The 22,256-nt window shown below is 41.0% G+C and overlaps 1 protein-coding gene across 11 annotated transcripts in view; it reads right to left on the minus strand.

The window, feature by feature from the left end:
* Positions 1-502: 502 nt before the first annotated feature.
* The window catches only part of DPP8 (dipeptidyl peptidase 8), a 59,840-nt gene continuing 38,086 nt past the window's right edge, over positions 503-22,256 (minus strand). For 4 of the 11 annotated variants that reach the window (XM_040970177.1, XM_040970184.1, XM_040970179.1 and 1 more), the window contains 9 exons: positions 19,370-19,449; positions 14,836-14,988; positions 14,405-14,540; positions 12,698-12,843; positions 9,475-9,621; positions 8,138-8,290; positions 6,257-6,399; positions 5,511-5,622; positions 503-3,070 (listed from right to left, as the gene is read on the minus strand). In XM_040970177.1, coding sequence (XP_040826111.1) covers positions 2,948-3,070; positions 5,511-5,622; positions 6,257-6,399; positions 8,138-8,290; positions 9,475-9,621; positions 12,698-12,843; positions 14,405-14,540; positions 14,836-14,988; positions 19,370-19,449 — 1,193 coding nt within the window. In that variant the 3' untranslated portion in view covers positions 503-2,947. Of the gene's footprint in view, positions 3,071-5,510; positions 5,623-6,256; positions 6,400-8,137; positions 8,291-8,897; positions 9,086-9,474; positions 9,622-12,697; positions 12,844-14,404; positions 14,541-14,835; positions 14,989-19,369; positions 19,450-22,256 lie in introns of those variants that run through there. The other 7 variants (XM_040970183.1, XM_040970182.1, XM_040970180.1 and 4 more) reach the window with 7 other exon arrangements.

Raw genomic sequence — 22,256 nt, forward strand, 5'->3', positions numbered from 1 at the left:
GTGTGTGTGTCAATCATAACCAGAAATCTCACCAGAATCACGCCACCAAGAGAAGATGATAATACTCCTGCCCTCTGCAAGGAGTAAAACATGAACATATCAACACTGTTACCTCTTCCATGTAAACTAACCCATGTACTTTAGAGAAGTGCCGGGAACGGCAAAAGGAAAAGCCTTCATTCCAAAATGCAATCTCCAGCGGGGACACAAAACTACCAAGTACCTCCTGCTGCTTTCCCAGTGAGAAGGGGCCAACAGTTAAAGCTTTCTTAAATATATTTTTAGGGTCTTGTCAATCAGTCCAATGTAAAAAAAAACTTCACTTAATATTTTCTACTTAATTAAACTTCAGTCTCTCTAGTTTCTTAAAGTAGTGCACAGATGGCTTGCTTTGAAATTACCTGGAAAACCAGTTATAAATGCACAGCCCTGGTCTCCACCCAGATCAATGAGATCCAAATTTCTAAAAATGAGGTTCAAGACTCTGCATTTTTTTTTAGGAAGCATCTCAGAGGAAGCTTAGATTCGGGAGGTCTACCATGCTACAATGCACTAGTAACTTTACCTACTGATGGCTCGACAAATGTACTACTCATTTACTAAGCCTGCAAAAACCCGGATTGACGGGTTAGCCTGATGCTTTTGGCTCTCCCCACACTGTTCCTACTCTCTTAAGCTCTAATCTTTTCAGCTGTTCTCCACAATCAGTTTTTCTGAGAGTTTTACTGATGGCTTCCACTGACGATGGTGGTTTCCACAGTGGCTGTGAAAGCAAACTCAGTGAAGCCGGCAGATTCAGCTGGTGTTTCCCTGCAAAGCAGCAGGATGGCAGGTAAGGGAGTGGGAAGCCTTGGGAAGCACTCCTGGTGCGTAGGAGGGAGGGAGAAGCCAAGCCACAAAAGAAGATGCCTGTGAGCTGAAGGGTACCTGAGTGCTCTGGGTTCATAACGGGCAGTAGGAGATGCTGTCACGAAGAAAGAGCCTCAAGTGCTAAGAGGGCAGCAAAGCTGTGTCAAAGCTGCTGGCTACCGTTTCTATTGGTGTGTAATGTAAGGGTAGATCTTTGGAGGCCACCTAGTCCCAAAAACCAAAACAAAAACCTCTCATACAAAAACCATCCTCAGCAGTCAGAGATATGCTTAAGTCATGAGGGAAAATACTTTCTTGGGGAAGAAAAATTACTCAAGTCAATTTAATTTAACATTGAAAAAATATAAACAGATCTTGGTATGGAAAAATATCATAAACACAAAAAACAATACATATACAGACAATGAGGAAAAGTGTGGCATCTATTATACAATATAAATACACAAACAGTAAAACCCCGCCCCTTCCCAGGGAGAGAGCCTCCAAGTCACTGCCATTCCCCGGCCTCCCCCACCTCCACCTGCTCCCAGGGATTCCAAGCCGGGCACCAACTGCTCCCAACCATGTGGTCTGGGGGGAGAAAGCTACCCTTGCTGTAGTGGTGAGAAGGAGACTGCACTTCTTGAGTGTGGCATAAGAATACTGGTAACACTCAAGTTTATGACAAAGGGTTCAACTCAGAGGGCAGACGTCATCAGCACCTGAAAGCTTCCAAGTTCCCACGCTGGCAAATCACTGTCTCAGACACTCCAGGAGAGTGCTCCCAGGCGTCCATCAGTGACAGAGAACCATGGTTTGTCAGACTGACTTAGGCTAAAGAAGTTGTCTGGAAGCCTCCTAGTGCAGGCTCACCAAATGTAAATTATGTTCAAATATTTTAAGAAGGATAAAGTGTAGATGGATAAGATTTCTAAAATGAAGAGGAAATGTAGTAATAAAAAATGTAATTATGAAAGTAATTCCAAAAAACTTTTCTTCCCCCGAACAATATCAGTCTGTAGCTGGGTTGGCAAGAGAGTGATTTCTATACCATGCTAGGAGTTTAAATTTCATTTCCCAAGCCTTTACACGAGTTATTCCTGTCCAAATGACTTCTGCTTCATTGTTAAGTAGACCCTTGCCTCTCCTGCCATCCCCCACACCGTGGTCTCCCCTCAGCCTTTCTGCAATTCTCTCCCACCTCCCTTACGCCCTGAAACATTTTAGTAAGAAAACACCACATGGAATCTGGCACCACTAAAATTGCCAAATATAAGTGAATGTGTACTTTTCCTTTTTGTAAAGAAAAAAAAAAAACCTTGCCTGCAAATATTTTAGCTCTAATCATTTGATTAAAAATTTTTTGTAATTATCAGTATCATAAGACTAATTAAATCCATGCTACATTTATAGTTACTTGCCTTTATGTGAAAGGAAAAACTCACTCTGTCATTTCAAAGCAAACTGAGAGTTATTTATACCAGATAGAATTTAAATGGGCTAAAAACCGGTCAGGGCCAAAATAAGTGTCTTTAGGAGGCCACTAAATTATCCATGAAGAACTGTTAATGACGGGTCAAGTCGTAGGCTTAATAGTGATTAGTTCATACCATGCTGGATATACCCCAAGCAATGAAGCATAAGCTATTCAGTTACACTTAAGGGCTATCGAATCTGTAACTAGTCCAGATACTCTGGAACTGAATCAAACCAATCACTAATATCATCATATTTTAACAAACTGAGAAGCATACTGTAAAAATACACTAATCAAGTCCGTGACGTCTATAATGCTACTGAAAGTGAAAACAGGGTAGTATGGATACGTGGTGCTAATGTCTTGTTCCTTTCCATAGCTCTCATGGTATTGCTGTATCCCTTAGAAATATGAATCACTCCATTTTGTGTGTGTATGGTTAAGGTATTAAGATTATTATCCACAAGCTGTAGACACCTGCGTGGCACCAAATTTACTTTCAGAAGTAGGTGTTACACGGTGGATACCAGAATGCGATGATCAATTCTGTGTTTTCTATTGATTAGGCCTCCTCATTTGGTTCAACAGCCAGTGTATGTCAGAGTTCTACATGGGGCAAAACTATATCACTTTGAGAGCAGCGATGCGTGATCCGAGGTTTTCCTGAAGGTAGTGCAAAAGATGCAGTTCATAATGCTCTCCAGATTCAGGGACTCGGATGCTGTGTCTCTCCTGAGGATAGATCTTCGCAGTAAAAAAAACAAACATTAAGAACAAAACAAGAACTTAGTAAGACACCTCCTTTCACAGCTTTCCAGACTGTTAACAGGATCAACAACAGGGGACACAGCCTGACTAAAGGCCCCTCTCGGCCCGTTACATCTGATGACTTCATTTGTACACCAATGGCTCATTCATCAGGTGTGATCTGTGGACTTTCAGGGGTTCTCAGAAACCACACACATGGACACACAAGCTAAACTATTTTCAGAATCACACCATGGCATTATTCTTTACTCACTGTTTTGTTAATCTCTTTATCAACTGTATCACATCGATGATGATACAAAAGCAATGGTGTGTAAAATTGCTGGTGCCTTAGCATGTTATCAAGGCAGCAACTGTATTAAACTGTATCAGTTATCGCAGCTTCCTCAACACTATTCATTGCAGCAAATAAGATGTCAGTTTTACTTACGTAATGATAAAATTAGAGCCTCATTAATTTAAATTCTTGAGCAGCAGTCTTTTTAGTATTTCGTGGCAACAAAAGGGGAAGCATTCATAAAGAATCTGTGGCATGGGTTGTCTATCAATCAAACTGCAGTTAAAGTACTAGATTTTTCCTGGAACTCCATTTTAACTCCAAAGAATGACTGACAACTATGGCTACTCAGACTTGTGTATCTGCTAAATATTTTTTTTCAAAAATGACTAAAGTGAGCTGGTCACTTCATGAACAACACTGACAGTATCTTTCTTGTCAGTGCTAAAATTTAAACTTCTGAGTGCAAATCAGAATTTTGGAAAGCTTGCATTGACCATTATTAGCTCCTGAATTTCCCAATACATTAATATACTTTTTTGATAAGACCAGTAGAAATGATATCATACATGACTTTAAAAATATTGTAAAACGCAATGAGTCAACATTTGAAAGGCTGGCATAACACAATGAACCAGAATTGTCCATGTGATCAATGCATGGGTAGAAAGATCCACCTGAAGCAAAACATTCAGTGGATCTCAACATGACACAGTAGTAAAAATGTAGACTAGCAGTCTTCAAAGAGTTCCAGAAAATGTGTGTTGTTTTTTAATCCAATTTGCCATGAGCTTTTTGAAGTACCCTCATAAACATGGCTTCCAATTCCACTCTAAAACCAGGCTTTAAAAAACTACCATGCATCCAGTTTTGAAGCAATAGTAAAGACTATTGATAGTTATCCAAAAAAATTAAAACACTCCTTCCATTGCTTAATCACATGAGAAGCTGAATTTATCTTCATAGATTTTAGTCAAAATAACATATCATAATATACTGACTGTAGAAGTAGATAAAAATTCAGGAACATTTATTAAGTTAGGCATAATATTTATAAAGGAATCTATAAAAATATAAATTAATACTTTGTCTTAGAATATATATACACATACATATTTGAAATTCTTATTTATTTGCAAGGCAGAGAAGGAGAGATCTTTCTTTAGCTGGTTCACACTCTAAATGCTTGTAACAGCCAGGAGCCACGAGTTCATGCGTGGGCTCCTACACATGAGGCAGGGATGTAAGTAGTTAGCCATCACCTGCAGCCTCCCAGGGAGCATATTAAGGAGAAGCTGGAACTAGGAGCAGAGATGGGATCAAACCCAGGCCCTCTGATATGGGTGTCAAATGTCTGCCCCTACAACATACTTTTTCTTAATAAAAAGGTGATCTGTGGGCTAACATAATGATAATTTATAATAAATGTTAACAATTTTTCTTAGTTTTAGTGTCTTATTTGAGAAATACTGATAAACATAACCCACATAAACAAAGTTCTTTGGTGCAGAAAAGGGTCTTGAAGCCAAAAAATGTAGAATCATTGCTATGGACAAGTATCTGATAGTTATGAACTATTTATGAACACGTAAATGTTAACTAAAATATAAAATCAGAATAATATTTTCATTTTCAAGAGTGTATAATCTGTCCAAGGAGCAGAAAAAAGGCACAATTCTCAAAACATTTTTGAGTAATGAGGCAACAGAGAAGGGTAACTTGCTGGCTTCTGCTCCAGTGGTTAAAGAGAAAATAAAATCAAGATGCACTAAAGTCGGATCCTAAAATTTTGTTAACAACAATGAAATCAAGCAGCATTTCCCTACTCTTTAAAGGGGAGAAGGAAAACAAAGGACAGTGAATGGATTCCCATGCCTTCTTCCTGTGCTTGGGAAGTGAAGAGCAGATACAGACACACACGTTGCGTTGGCTGACAGGCCAGCTTTCCTGCCTGGCTTCAGCAAAATACTGACTTCACCCAACAAGAGGAGGGGCTGCTGTGCCTAGTACCTCACTTCTTTTAAGCAGAAGAGAGATGGCCCAGAAAAATGCTGCCTTGCTGCACAGGTTATGATGGATTTCAGAGAAATCAAGCACAAGTAAGTAATGCCTTTCATCAGAGAATGGAGAATAACTCACCTGTAAATCATATGGCTTTCCTGCCCTCACTAAGAAACTCAGTAATATACTGGTGTGTGCAAAATGGACATTCTCATCCAAGAATCCATGTAAAAGCAGTAAACGATTTGGTCTACAGAAATGGAAAAATGGATTAGGTGAAAGACAACATTCGAACAAGATACTTACCACAATACTACTTAAGTATTTAATAAAATTAAGCACTTAATAATATTTAGCTAATATTATAATGCTAGAATAGCAATCCAATATTTTTTATGCTTGATCTTAGCCAAAAGGTTGAGAAGCGATGAGATCCAATATTTTCTGTATTAAATTTTGCACATATTAACCAGACTGCTATATGTAATGAGATTTAAAAAGATTGCAAGCTCAATTTCTCATTAAAACATCAGAACATATCAACAATTACAGCATGTCTCTAGAAAAAGTATTAGTGAAATAATCACGTTTAAGTACAGGATTTTTTTGCCTTGAAATAGTTGAACATTTAACTTCTCTCTGCATAAGCTACTCTTTCAAATATAACTTGTAAAAAACAAAGCAAAACAAAGAAATAAATCCAAATTACAGTTCATGACCTAGCTTGTAATTCAGCTTTGAAAAACAGCCACACTGTTTTGTGTGTTTTATAAAAATATTAATTTTGTTCTTTCAGCATTTGAAATTTTCATTATTATTAGAAGATAAATTTTAAAAGCAGAATTTTTAAAAGTTATAATCTGAAGTTTAAAGTTTGAACTTACTCAGAGGGAAATTTTTCTGCTTGCATGGCCACAGACCCTAAATAATAGCCCTGCTCATTCTGGTCAGGGTGACCCATGTAACGTTCTGTGTATCCTGTATCATAGAAGATCCACAGGGTGACTGGGGCCCCAGCTATGGCAACCTGCATTAGACAACACGAACAGTCAACTGGGTTCCAGAAAACAGAGGCAAACACTGAGCATTTCCAAGTGCACATTTATAGGCTAAAATTATCCTTGGGCTTGAGTCCTGCACACATAGATGGTCCTAGGCAACTCAGAAAATCCAAGAGGAGCGCCAAGGTCCAGAATTTGATACCCTGTGAGTCAGTAAGTTTCACATTCCACAGGCAAGCTGCATACCAAACCCTGAGCCTGGACTAGCTGAAACACAAATGTGGGGCTGTTAAGAGGGGAGACACCATTTGGGCACGCAAACACTTCAGTGCAAACTCATTCCTGCTACTGGCAACAACGTGCTACTGGGAACAACGTGTGCCAATAGCTCCTGCTGGAAGTTCAGAATTTAAAACGCTGAAGGATTAAATAGATTTATGTTCTCAAAATTTACCTCATTTATGGTTCCAACTCAAAGTTTGTTTAAATATTCAAATTATTTTATTGATATCTGTAAGCCTGGGGAAATTATGGTAGTTTTCAGAGTTTGTGTGCAACTATTACAAAACAAAAACAAAAAACGTATCACTTAAAAAAACAATCCAGGATTAAGTGTCTGGGCAGCAGTTAAGCTGTCATTGGGTTACTCTTAGCCCATATCAGCGTGTCTGGGTTGGAGTCCTGACTCCCAAGTTCAGCTTCCTGCTAACGTTCACCCTGGGGGGCAGCAGGCGATAGCTCAAGCAGCTGGTCCCTGCCATCCATGGGGAGGCCTGGATCAAACTTCAGGTTCCTGGCTCCTGGCTCCTGCCTCTGGTTTGCTCATCCTCAACTGCTGTAAACATTTGGGGAGTGAACCAATAGATGGAAGATGTCTTTCTGCTTTTAAAATCAATCAATAAAATTACTTTTCACTATAAAATAGAATCATGCCTTTGGAAGAGTAAACAAAGAAAAGCTACTGTAAACTGTAAACATACTTAGCTATTTTCTTCTAGCATGTTTTCCCAAGATTTTGTTTCCCTTACAGAATTGTGTTTATGTATTCAAAAAGACTGAGCGCCTACGGTGTGGGAAACATTTTGTTTGGATGTTGAGGATATAGAGACATACAGGAAACAGGAGCCTGATTTCAGGTCTAGCAGCCTACCAACTAACCAGGTGATTATAATTCAAAATGTACATGCATTTTACTAATCACAACTTGTGGATGATGTACATAAATAGCCAATACTGGTTTTTAGGTTGACAAGCATTTAAAATAAGTCAGATGCCACTGAGATATGGTGGGTAAAGTTGCCACCTGCAATGCCAGCATCTCCAACGGGTGTTGGTTTGTATCCTGGCTGCTCCACTTCTGTTCCAGCTCCCTGCTAAACATAGCAGGTAGCCCAAGTTCCTGGCCCTTCCCATCTGTGTGGGATACCTAGATGAACCTCCTGGCGCCCAGCTTTGGCCGGGCTCACCCTCAGCTGCTGTGGCTATTTGGAGAGTGAACCAGCACACCAATCCTTCTTTCTCTTTTCTCTAATTCTGCCTTTCAAATAAGTAAATCTTTAAAAATAAATAAATGAAATGTATATATCTAGAAAGCACCTGAGAAATATATGTAGTTCATATCAAACACCCCTCCCCCCCAACATTCCATCATATTGCCAACTCTGTAGACCTGAGACAACAGGCCTTTTTGTGTATTTCCAACTTATGGAAAATTCTAGTCTTACTGAAAAAAAAAAAAAAAGAATACAACAGGAAGTCACGTACCCTGAAGATATCTGACCTCTGCATTAATGCCATCAGGGAGAGATATCCGCCATAGGACCAGCCGTGGATGCCCACACGATCCAAGTCAATGAAATCATACCGAGAGGCTAAGTATTGCAGCCCTTCCACCTGGTCATCAATTTCTATTTGACCCTGTGAAGAAAGGGATGGTATTTCACTGATTCTGATGGGTCACAATCTTACTCTGAGTGCTTGTAAAGCTCATAAACATTTTCATGAAACATATCTGTGTTGTTACCTATGAATTAACAACTTTGGTTCTGTTGCTCCCCCACCCAACTTTAAAATCTTTTTGTGAATAGCTTGTCTTAGCTTTTAACTATTTCTTGGTCATAAAGTGATTTCTTCTTGCTTCCAAAACTATCCCTTGCTCTTGGGGTATTCCCAGTTTAATTTGTTCTGTTGCCTGCTAAGAGGTCCAAGTCTTCCTTGTAACAAGCCTTTCTATAGCCAAAGCCAAAAATTGGGTTCCCTGAAGAGATGAATTAATTTCACTTCTGCAGCAAAGCAGAGGGGATCACTCCTGAGCTCCTGTCTTCCTATTTCCCATCTCACTACCTCTACAAGCTGAATACACTGCTCTTTAAAGCCCAGTTAAATCCCAATTCCTGCTGCCACCAACTACCCTGGGTACATTTTCTCAGCCTGCTAGTGCACATGGTCTCACTTCACTGAGCCAAAACAAAAACAAAAACAAACAAAACAACAACAATAGAAAGAAAACAAAACAAAAACTTACATGACAATACAACATAAGGTCAAAGAACTGGCTGTGGGAGAAAATCCCCACGTCTCACTCAGCATGTCCAACACACTGGCAAACACAGTAACTGCCTTACTGTGCAAAAGGAACATCGGATTCTCATCATTTCCCAAAGCAGCAGAAAGGACATGGGGCACCTCTAAAAGGTAGCATTTTAAAGCCTCCTGTAGAGAGAAAGAGGCTTGTCACAAGGAAGGCACTAACAGTTGGTTTCCCTCTTTACAGAGGACAGAACAAACCTCACTGTTCCTCAGCAGGGCACAGGACGTGGGACACTGAGTGTGCTGTCTCTGGCTGGGTGGGGAGAGCTCTTCTGAGCTACAGGGGGCTCTGCCTCGACTCCCTAAAGACACACACGGGTACACATGAGCTGTCTCATCCCTCCCGCCCAAAAGTGCTGACATTCTCTTTCTCGTTCACTTGTGCTTTCTCTCTTCCACTCATATGTCCACTGCCCAATTCTCTTCCTTGGGTTTAACATCAAACAACACACCAGAAAATGTCAATGTGTTTTAAAAGAAAAAGAAAAAGAAGTGTTTTTATGCTCACACACCATTTTGTATTTAAAGGCGCCTTCAAATTTAAGCCCTCGGTGACAGGATCCCCTGTTGTCTATTACTACAACCACATAACCCAGAGAGGCTAGGGTGTTCAAGCGGAAGTACTTCACGCCTTTGAATCGGTTATTTACCAACTGCACCTGAGGGAAAAAAAAAACCCAGAATTTCAGTGAAATTTATCACATGGTAGCACACCAAGGTACAAGAAAGGCAGGGGATTGCAAAAAGCAGAAAACTATGTTTTTAATATTTCCTCTTCAAAACGTAATTCTTAGGAGCTTTGTATTTAAGTTAGATCTTCGCATATTTATGCTATTTCTTGTTTATCTTCACACTAAAGGTTTAGGGCAATTATTAAATAACTTTTTTTTTTTTTAAAAAAAGATTTATTTATTTATTGGAAAGTCAGATATACAGAGAGGAGAAACAGAGAGGAAGATCTTCCGTCTGGTGATTCACTCCCCAAGTGACCGCAATGGCTGATGCTATGCTGATCCGAAGCCGGGTACCAAGAAATTCCTCCTGGTCTCCCACACGGGTGCAGGGTCCCAAAGCTTTGGGCCGTCCTCGACTGCTTTCCCAGGCCACAGGCAGGGAGCTGGATAGGAAGTGGAGCTGCAGGGATTAGAACCGGCGCCCATATGGGATCCTGGCGCGTTCAAGGTGAGGACTCTAGCTGCTAGGCCATGCCGCCAGGCCCAATTATTAAATAACTTTAAGAAAACTAACTATGGGCCGGTACGATGGCTCAACTAGCTAATCCTCTCCCTGCAAGTGTTAGCATTCCATATGGACACTGGTTCCTGTCTTCGTTGCGCCACTTCCCATTCAGTTCCCTGATTATGGCCTGGGAAAGCAGCCATGGGACCCTGCATTCACGTGGGAGACACAGAATTAGTTCATGGCTTGGATCAGCTCAGCCCTGGCCATTATAGCCATTTGGGGAGTGAACTACTGGATGAAAAATATTCTCTGTCTCTCCTTCTCTCTGTAAAATTTGCCTTTCCAATAAATATAAACAAATATATTTTTAAAAAGGTAAACTCTAACTTAGACATTACATATAAGAGAATTAACTTATCCATAGAAAAAGTTGTTCAACTGATTACTTCTACTCTGAAGAACTGTGCCATTCCAACAACAGTGAGAAGGACAAGTAAGCTTATCTTTTTTTGTCTCTTCTAGGATTGCCTCTGATCAGCCCAGCTCTTTTTTCTTATACGCACAAATCAGCATAAAAAGTAGAGTGATCTCTCAAGTGTTTGTCATGTACGTCATGATATGCCTGAGAAGTTAAATGTATTTCAGAACTGTATAAAAAATAGAATAGCCGGGCCCGGCGCGGTGGCACAAGTGGTTAAGTCCTCGCCTTGCACGCCCGGGATCCCATATGGGTGCCGGTTCTATCCCGGCAGCCTCGCTTCCCTTCCAGCTCCCTGCCTGTGGCCCGGGAAGGCAGTCGAGGATGGCCCAAAGCTTTGGGACCTTGCACCCGTGTGGGAGACCCGGAAGAGGCTCTTGCCTTTGGATCGGCATAGTATCGGCCGTTGTGCTCACTTGGGAAGTGAATCATCGGACGGAAGCTCTTCCTCTCTGTCTTTCCTCTCTGTATATCCTCCTTTCCAATAAAAAAATAATAAAAATAAATCTTAAAAAAAAAATAGAATAGCCAATGCAGAGAACTTTATGGTCATGTGTTACATCATGACGCTGGCTTCAAGTTTTTAACCAAAGGCTAATTTTTAACTCTTTCATTATTAATATTATAATATACCAATACAATACAATACAGTACAATAAGTATGCATGTTCTGTCTGTGAAATACACTTACTTGATAATGACAAAATGACTTAACTCAATACACAACCATCATCCTGGAGACTATAGATTATATAATTTTACTTTTTTTTTTTGTACAACTTGGTATTTAGGTGCAAAAATGATCTAAGAGTTGCATTTATTAAAAATCTAAACATACTTTAATTTACTTAAGGGTTCAATGCAAGATATGTAATGAATAATATGGGCATGGCAGAGTAAGTAGGCTAGCAGCTAAATCCTCATCTTGCATGCAGTGGGATCCCATATGGATGCCAGTTCTAATCCCAGCAGCCCCACTTCCCATTCAGCTCCCTGCTTGTGGCCTGGAAAACCAGCAGAGGACAGCCCAAAGTCTTGGGACCATGTACCCGCATAGGAGACCTGGAAGAGGCTCCTGGCTTTGTCTTGGCTCAGCTCCATATGTTGTGGCCACTTGGGGTGTGAATCAACGGATGGAAGACCTTCCTCTCTCTCTCTCTCCTCTCTGTATATCTGACTTTCCAACAAAAATTTCCAAAAAAAAAAAAAAAAGCAGCATTGAAAAATGATCAATTCATCTATCCCAAATACTTCTCTCTGATGGGCAACAGCAATTACTTAACAGTCACATTACAATTTTGATTACAGAAAAGGGAAGACCAAGCTATAAACTTCTCCCAGTGCTAACACCGTGCAAGCAGCTGCTTTAACTAGCTGATTACATAAAATGAAAAGGAGGAATTCACAAGGCTGCCACAGCAACTTTTTATTTACCAAGCCATTTAATTATTTAATTTCCCAAATTAGCTACTCTGCATAGAAAACAACGCATTTACCTTCTGACAAGGATATTCTACTCTCCATGACAGTTAACTCCTCATAATATACTAAGAAACTGATTTAACTGATTTTTTTTTAAAAAAGATTTATATTGGAAAAGCAGATCAGATTTATGGAAAGCAGATACAAAGATCTTGCATCTGCTGGTTCACTCCTCAAGGACCAGAACCAGCTGATCCAAAGCTAGGAGCCAGGGATTTCTTCCAGGTTTCCCACATGGGTACAGGGTCTCAAGGGCTTGGGCCGTCCTCCGCTGCTTTCCCAGGCCACAAGCAAGGAGTTGGATGGGAAGTGGAGCAGCCAAACACAAACCAGTGCCCATTTGGGATCCCAGCCCAATGTTTGCAAGGAGAGGATTTAGACAACTGAGCCACTGTCCTGGGTCCAAGTTAACTAATTTATAGATTATTCATCTAACAAAACTCAGCTTCCTAAACTCTTACACAAGAGAATCAGAACATCAGAGTAGAGGCACAGCAAAGCTCAAATTCTTACTTACATGGCTAATAAGACACTTAAAAACAAGTCACCTAAAATATAGACACATATGCAGGTGTGTGTACAAATGTGCCCACCTGAGGACCACCATAGATGAACAACACCGTGGGATATTTCTTCCCAGGTTGCAGATCATGAGGCTTGTACAGCATCCCATATAATGTAAATCCAGTCGTGCTTTCAAAGGAGAAAATTTCTGGAGGGGTGTAGTCAGGAAGTGGACCTGTGAGTAGTTAACACAGAGTCTGTAACAGGTGACAATCTAAGAGCAAGGAAGAAGACATCAAAACTCAGACCTCTTGATACAAGTAAATGAACACCTTCCTTTCTATCTAGTGGGAGGTTAGAAATCAAGTAAGAATATCCAATTCAGAAATATCTGCCAAGGATTACTTATGTAGGAAGCAGACACAGTATTCTGAATAAAACTTGCTGTCCAGGAATCATACTTATGAACAGAACTGTACAAGTACTTTGTGCCCAGTTCGGTGAAACTTACTGATAGTCAAATCACATGGAATCAGGCATATACCTCATTAAAACCGGGGAGAAAAACAAACAGGAAGCACAAAGTTAATCTAGTCCATTTACTTGTTCACACAGGTGCTCAACAAAATAGTTTCCGAACTTCAGTGAATCAGCCTTACCAGTATACAGAAAAAAGCTAGCCCCCAGCATCCCTTGGTCCACACAGCTACACAGCCCTCTCCCAGGTGTCTGTACATGGATGATGCTAGGCACCAAGCTGAAGTCACCCTCACATTACAAATTCTGTTGGTGGACACTAAAGCATCACCTAGACCCTTTGGTTCTGTATTTATTTCCTAATCCCTCAGCACTAATGCCCCACTGAATTAATCCTATTTAATGTCAGGGTCGAGGGAAAGTATCTGCTGAATCCAAAACGATGGTCCAATTAATGACTGAAATAGCTAACAGAAAAACAAAACCAAACTGTGGGGAAAATGAATTAAAAGATATATATATAAATAGCAGAAATAAAAGTGCTTTATATGTAACTATTCTAGTTTTTTTTTTTTAAAGATACATTTATTTTTATTTGAAAGGAAGAGTTATAGAGACAGAAGAGGCAGAGATTTTCCATTTGCAGGTTCATTCCCCAAATGGCCATGCTGAAGCCAGGAGCCAGGAGCTTCTGGTCTCCCATGTGGACTTGGATCATTCTCTGCTACCTTCTCAGACCATGAGCAGGGGCCTAGATAAGAACTGGAGTCACTGGTGTCCAGACAGGATGTCGGCACTGCAGGTGGAGGCTTGGCCTGATATGCTACAGTGCCTGACCCTGTACATCTGCTTTTAAGATGAACATTGCATAGCTGCCATTGGAGCTTAGCAAGTTAAAGCCTTTACCTGAACAGCCGACATCCCACATGGACACTGGTTTGAGTTTTGGTTGCTCTACTTCCAATCTAGCTCCCTGCTAATTGCTCTGGGAAAGCAACAGAGTATGGCCCAAGTGCTTGGGCTCCTGTACTCACATGGGAGGCCAAAAAGCTCCTGCCTCCTGGCTTTGGATTGGTCCAGCTCAAGCCATTGTGGCCATTTGGACAGTAAACCAGCACACAGAAGATCTCTCTCTCCTCTCGAGATCTATAGATTGACTGTTGCTTGAAACGAGAGGTAACCCCTCTTACTCAGGCGTTGATGGCATGGATGAGTAGGATCAAGCTACAGGCAGTGGTGAGAGATGGAAACCCAAGCAACGTGTATACATCATAGACAATTTGTGCCCTATTTCAGGTCAAGTTCAGGAGCAGAAGTACCTGCTGAATCCAAAATGGTGGCCCAAAATTCCTTTGTCCTGCAAGCTGGGTCATCTTCAGGACTTGACAACTTGTAAAGGGATACACAGTGTGGATTCTTCTGGTTACTGTATTTACTTATAAAGAAGTCACAATGCTAGAGAAAGGAGAAATATTTATTGTTTTACTCAAGGAGAAGTGAAAAAATGATCACTGGCTGTTACACCTGCACAGTGCTATGGAAGGATATTTTAAGAGTTTGACTCTTTACATGGCTAGCTTTTGCCAAAAAAAAAAAAAATAATAATAATTAAATTAAATTAAATTAAATTTAAAAAAAATCAGGCTTCTGTAGAACAATTTCCTTAATTTCCAAGACATTCAAAAGGAGTCCTACACTAGCAGAGGGTATTTATAGAACAAGAAAGCCTTTTCAAACAGCAACTTCATACCGGGCTGATGCAGCAAGAATGGGAGTAGCCACGGTCGGTCAGCCTGGTCACCTCGCCTGGATTCACATAACTGACAACATATAGGTGATGTTCTAAAGGGGAGTCTTTAGTGCCTTCAAAGTAGACCAGCCTTCTGACCTCATCAACCTGGATCTGCAAAATAACAGGAAGTTCAGCAACCTAGGCAACAAATAAGCCCCAATTTCATTCAGAATCATTTGAGCTGCCCTTTGACTTGTGGCTTTTTCTTTTACCCCCCTAAATGCAAGTTAATAACCTGAGTCAGTTGTAACATAAAACAAGGAATAGATTCTGCCAAGAATAAAAAACCACTACCTGAGTTACAATTGTACAATTTCCTATTTGGCCAGAATGTACGCTTTTCTTAAAATGTAAAAATTATTTCCTGAGGCCAACATCAAGGTATAGTGTGTAAAACCTCCGCCTGCAAAGCCAACATCCCGTATCAGCACTGGTTCATGTCCAGGCTTTTCCATTTCCATTCCAGCTACCTAATAATGTGCCTGGGAAAGCAGAGGAAGTTGACGCTCAACACGTGAGCCCAGCCAACATCCACATGGGAAACCTAGAAAAGCTTCTGGCTCCTGACTTGGGCTTAGCCTAGGCTTGGCTGTTGCAACCATCTGGGAAGTGAACTAGCAGTTGGAAGGACACACGTTGTTCCTCTTTAAAGCAAATAAATAAATCTCAAAACAAAATAAACCAACATAAAACATAACACCCTCAAAATAAAAGCAGAATTATTTCTTTAAAATAAACATTCTTGACAGAGCAAACTCCAGACTATTTCACAGCTTAAGTTAACCACTGACAAATATTTGAGAGTCTAATTTTACCGTTAGTATATTTCTCAATGCAATATTATCTAAGGCAGCACTGTTTAGGTCTTTTGTACACATTTTCAAAAGTATTTTATCTACTGACTTGGGCAATAATTTAACTCAGTTTCAACACTGGTATAATTTATAAGTATGGATAAGATCTTTTACTCAGCACACATGTACACACAAAATGCAACAGAACTCACCAAATAGTCCAAATTGAAATGATTATAAATTTTTCTTGTCCCTTTAAAAAATCTACCAGTCTATTCAACATTTAATAATATTAAAAATGTTTTGCATAGTGAACATACACATATTTCTAAAGGTACTACTTTTAAATTTTTGATTAATTTATTTATATTATTTGAGAGAGCAGACAATGAGTTCCCATTTGCTGGCACTCTCCCGAGATGCCTACAGTTGAAGCTGGATTAGGTAGAAGTTGGGAGACAGAAACTCAATCAAGGCTTCCCACATGGGTGGCAGGGACTCAAGAACATAGCACTACTTGCTTTCTGTAGGATCTGCTGCAGCAGGAACACAGAATCAGGAGCCAGAGCTAGGATTCGCACTGGGGTATTCCATCCAATAAGTGACACAGGCAGCGTTTTATCACTGCTACCCAAATACCTGTTCTTCAGGCTTTTTTTTTTTTTTAAGATTTATTTATTTTTATTGGAAAACCAAATGTATAGAGAGAAAGATTCTATCTGCTGGGTAAATTGCTAAATGGCCACAATGGCTGGAGCTGAGCCGATCCACAGCCAGGAGCATCTGAGTCTCCCACATGGGTGCAGGGGCCCAAGGCTTTGTGTTATTCTCTGTTGCTTTCCCAGGCCACAGGCAGGGACTTAGAAGGGAAGTGAAGCAGCTGGGATATGAACTGACACCCATATGGGATCCTGGCACATACAGTATGAGGACTTTAGCCACTGGGCTACCGTGCTGGGCACTCAGTTTTGTTGTTTTTTTTTTTTTTAATGGTTTAATCCTTGAAAATATATCAGTAAACCCTTTTAAGATGCATTAATTGACACATATAGTTGTAAATAAGCAGGTCAATACACAGAAAGGATATAAATGTTAGAAAAACAATGAAGCTGCATGTGTTCATCTTGGGAAGCGATTAAGACTGGCTCTACTTCTGACATGGCCTTTCAAAGCTGAAGAAATATCCAGCCAGTTCCTCACCCTACCTTCCTATTATAGTTTTATTTCATGTAACCATTTACCAGAGGTATCAGAGGCTGGTGTTGTGGTGGAGTTGGCTGAGCACTGGCATCCCGGTTAGTTCACTTCTGATCGAGCCTAGGAAGGCAGTGGATGATGGTCCAAGTGTATTTGGGCCCTGTCACCCATATAGGAGATCAAGATGGAGTTCCTGGCTTCTGGCTTTGGCCTGGCCCAGCCCCAGCTGTGTGGACATTTGGGGAATGAATCAGCAGATGGAAGATCTCCCTAGGCCCCACTACCCACTGCCTGTTGCACTGCTTATCATCAAATAATCAATCTTTTTTTTTTTTTTGAAGTAGTGCTGTAATCACCTGCAGGGTTTGTTAAACAGATTGCTGCCCTATCCCCAACACTAGAGATGCTTGGAGGTTGTGGTAGGCACAGGAATCTGCTTTTCAAACCTATTACACCACATGGTGCTGATATTTTGCTGCTTGTACAGCAACCCAACAATTACAATCATCTTCAACTGTAGGAGGCATATAGACTTAGAAGTCTCAAAGGTTTACCCAACTACTATTAGAGATCTCTGGGTGGGATTAGGTCACTTGTAAAAGCAGAGAAGGAGGAAAGTAAAAGTACTTGAAGATAGAAAAGCACAAGAAAAGAAGAGGAGGAAGATGGAAACGCAGCGACAAAGATATCACAGAAATAAGCGAGACCCAAAGAAGACAGAGAAGTGAATGTATGCAGTGGTCAGTAGCAGAGAGACACTTGGTCATCCAAATAAGATCTTCAAACAATCTTGGGGATCCCTCAGCATTATCTAATGACTTGTAACTTCCAACCATTATGCACTAAGAAACTTGCAGTAGTGTAATTTTTTGACATCAGAACTTAGAATTCTATACTAAGATTTTTTAAAACCTTCTATCCTCCCATTCCACTTTACTTTCTTTTCTGAAGTGATAGTAACATCCAAGATCTCCAAACAGAATAACATGTACTTGATAAATACCCAGGGGCCATGGGAGGCTCAGAAGAAATAAGGAGTTTACAAGTTGCCTATGACAGTCCAAAGTCTTCACAAAAACAAAAAAAACAAGATCTTCCTTCTTTTCCTTAATCATCTCAGTGACTCTAAGTGACTTCTATACTAGCTAGTCTACATAACAAACAAACCTCTTTCTCAATGTAAGGAAATCACATCAAGGTTGTTACCAGATTTGGGTAACATCCATCAACTTTACTGTGCACTTCACCCGAGGAAGCAGAGAGCCTTAAAGACCTCATGCGGCACAGCCCCTCACGGAGAGCGGACACAAAGGTGAGGGGCTAGGAACAGCAAAAGGAAAGGAGAAATTCACTGAGCTGCCACAGAAAACCACTTGCTGAGGGTAAATCTCCCTTATCAAGCTAAGTCACATAAACATACTCATCATTTTTTGTAGTAGTTGATAAAAGCCCAAATTTATGAAGAGCAGAATGAAAGAGAAACAACTGTAGCAAACACAACTTCCAATGTAGAAACAGCACAGTAATGTCCATATTATATCCTAATCGACAATTTTGCTAGACACTAAAAGTTTGGACCAGGCTTTTCCTTATTAAATAACAAATAACGATGAGCTTTAATAGTTAGAATAATCTGGGGCCCGGCACAATAGGCTAGTGGCTAAAGTCCTTGCCTTGAACATGCCAGGATCCCATATTGGCGCAGGTTCTAATCCCTGCAGCTCCACTTCCCATCCAGCTCCCTGCTTGTGGCCTGGGAAAGCAGTCGAGGACGGCCCAAAGCCTTAGAACCCTGCACCCGTGTGGGAGACCTGGAGGAAGTTTCTGGCTCCTGGCTTTGGATCGGCACAGCACCTGCCGCTGCGGTCACTTGGGGTGTGAATCATCGGATGGAAGATCTTCCTCTCTGCCTCTCCTCTACTCTGTATATCTGACTTTCCAATAAAAATAAAATAATTCTTTAAAAACAGAATAATCTAATATCAGGGCTATAAAATGATATTTATAATTTAAGCTTATTTTTCCTTTCCAATAACCTGAGTTATTTTAGGTTCCAACTTAGTATTTTCAAAATACTGGGGACATATTAAGTCTTTCTTTTAAGATCTATTTATTTATTTTTATTGAAAAGGTAGATATACGGAGAAGGAGATAGAAGGATCTTCCACCCACGGGTTCACCCCCCAATGGCTGCAATGGCTGGAGCTAAACCGATCTGAAGCCAGGAGTTAGGAACCTTCTCCAGGTCTCCCACATGGGTACAGGGTCCCAAGGCTTTGGGCCGTCCTCTACTGCTTTCCCAGGCCACAGGCAGGGACCTGGAAGGGAAATGGAACAGCTGGGATACAAACCAACACCCATTATAGGATCCCAGCACATAAGGCAAGGACTTTAGCCACTAGGCTATTGCACTGGGCCCACATTAAGTCTTACTAGAGACTTTTCATACTGCATACATATGGATACTGATCAAACATTATCAGAAGAATGAAAGCACATACATTAGATCCATGCCGGCCAAGAACTTCCCATTCACCACTGGTAATTGCTATCTCCTCTTTAATAGGACACTTGAAATCACCTGGAAAATACAGTTATAATTTAGTACTTTATACTCAACCACAAGTAAATGAAACAATAATAACAGCATTCTAAACATTTTCTTATTTTGCAAAAAAAATCCCACCTGCATTAAAAAATTACTTAGGGTGATGAGAATGATTTGGAACTACCAAGAACACTGAATATGCACAGTGCACTGCCGAGAGGACACACGGTTGAGGAGATAGAGTATGTTCGCCCTTTATTGAACACTACACAACACATCCATCATAAAGACATAGGCCCATAAAGATGTAGAATTTTAATATACCAATTTTTTTTCTAGGAATTAAACTCAGACAATCATACATGGGATTTAAAAAAATTTACATTGGGGGCCCAGCGGCGTGGCCTAGCAGCTAGAGTCCTCGCCTTGAACGCCAGGATCCCATGTTGGTGCTGGGTCTAACCCTGGCAGCTCCACTTCCCATCCAGCTCCCTGCTTGTGGCCTGGGAAAGCAGTTGAGGCCGGCACAGAGCCTTGGGACCCTGCATCCGTGTGGGAGACCAGGAAGAACTTCCTGGATCCTGGCTTTGGATCGGCACAGCAGCTGTTGCGCTCACTTGGGGAGTGAATGATTGGACGGAAGATCTTCCTCACCGTCTCTCCTCATCTGTGTATATCTGACTTTGTAATAAAAAAAATTTACATCGGGATTATTATTATTAACTGGAAAAGCAGCTCATATTTATGGAGGAGAGAAAGATCCTTCATTCACTGGTTTATGCCCCAAGTGGCTGCAAAGGCTAGAGCTGAGCCAATCTGAAGCCAGAAACCAGGAGCTTCTTCTGGGTCTCCCATGCGGGTGCAGGATCCCAAGGCTTTGGGCCATCTTTTGCGGCTTTCCCAGGCCACAAGCAGGGAGCTGGATGGGAAGTAGAGCAGCCGGGACAAACACTGGCACCCACATGGGATCCCGGTGCTTGCAAAGTGAAGATTTAGCTATTGAGCCATCTTGTTGGGCCCTAATATATAAATTTTTAAAAAGCCACTGAGTTGTTTTTTCAGAATGATTAATATGTAAATTTTACTTCAATAAAAGTCTACAGTTAAAAAATTCAAGTTATGAGTCTTTCGTAAAAAGGTTTATCTGGAAGGCACAGTTAGAGAGAATGAGAATCTTTCATCTACTGGTTCAATTCCCAAATGGTTGCAGTGGAACACAGCCAGTAGTCTGGAACTGTATTACGGTCTCCTACGTAGGCAGGACAAGTATTTAGGCCATTTTCTGTTTGCCCAGATATATTAGCAGGGAGCTGAATTATAAGCAGAGCAGCTGGGACTTGAACAGGCTCATATGGGATGTTGGCATTGCAGGCAGCACCTTAACCTACTGTATTATAACACCAACCTTCAAGAGATGACTCACAATATCCTGCACAAATAATGGGAGGATCCATGTGAAAACAGCAATACAAAGAATTTTTGTTTAAAGATCTGTCTTATTGTGCTCGCTTTGGTAGCACATATATTAAAGATCTGTCTTATTGGAAAGGTAAGAGTGACTGGGGAGATGGGAAAAAGAGATCTTCTATCTGCTGGCTTACTCCCCAAATGGCTATAATGCCCAGCTTGGGTCAGGCTCAATTTTGGAGCCTAGAACTCCTTTTGTCTCTCTCACATGGGTGGCAGGGCCCAAGTTGCCTTCCCAGGTGCATTAGCAGGAAGCTGGAGTAGAAGTGGAGAAATTGGTACTCAAACCCCTGCTCATACGGGATGCTGACATTACAGACTTAATCCACTGTACAACACTGCCTTCACAAAATGGATTCTCTCTCTTAGGATTTTTTTTTTTAATTTGAGAGGCAGATTTATACAGAGAGAGAAGGAGAGACAGACAGAGAGAGAGGTCTTCCATCTGCTGCTTCACTCCCCAAATAGCCGCAATGGTTAGAACTGAGGTGATCTGAAGCTAGGAGCCAGGAACATCTTCCCATGTGAGTACAGGACCATAAGGTTTTGGGCCATTTTCCACTGCTTTCTCAGGTCATAAGCAGAGCGCTGAATTGGGATACAAACTGGCACCCATATGGGATGCCAGTACTTGTAGATGGAGGATTAGCCTGATACACCACTGTGCTGGCCCCACAAAGCAGATTCTTAAGGCAAGGCCAGACAAGAATTTAAGAAAATCTGTATCTTGGACCGTTGGTTAGACAATGATGTCTAAATCTATGAACTGAGAAGAATTTGTTTCCAAGAAATACATTCAACTACTTCAAAGGACACAGAAGGGGCTGGCATTGTGTAGCTCGGCAGGTTAAGCTAGTGCTTCCAACACCAATACCTCATATGGCAGCACTAGTCTGTGTCTGATCCAGTTTCTCACTGATGTGCCTGGAAAGGCAGTGGATGATGGCTCAGGTAGTTGGACTCACAACACATAAGCAGGAGACTCGGCCAGTGTTCTTGGCCCCAGCCTTCAGCCTGGCCCAGCCCTCATGAGTGCAGACATTTGAGGGGTGAACCAGAAGATGTAATATCCTCCTCTGTCACCCTGCCTTACAAATACATAAATAGAGCAATCAGTAGACTTGCAAATTTTGTGTGCAGAAAATAAAAGACTACATCAAGTACACAGATAATAAAAGTGAATTGTTTCACATTAGTCATTTAAAAGGAAAAGGAAAATGAAGCAGACATAAAGGAAAAGAATGCTGGCACTGTGGTGTAGTAAGTAAAGCTGCAGCCCGTGATGCAAACACCCCCTACAGATGCTGGTTCAAGTCTTGGCAGCTGCACTTCTGACCAGCTCCCTCCTAATGCACCTGAGAAAGCAGCAGAAA

This window comes from Ochotona curzoniae, unplaced genomic scaffold (assembly GCF_017591425.1).
Source record: "Ochotona curzoniae isolate NIBS_2020 unplaced genomic scaffold, NIBS_Ocur_1.0 scaffold_4701, whole genome shotgun sequence".
Lineage (NCBI taxonomy): Eukaryota > Metazoa > Chordata > Mammalia > Lagomorpha > Ochotonidae > Ochotona > Ochotona curzoniae.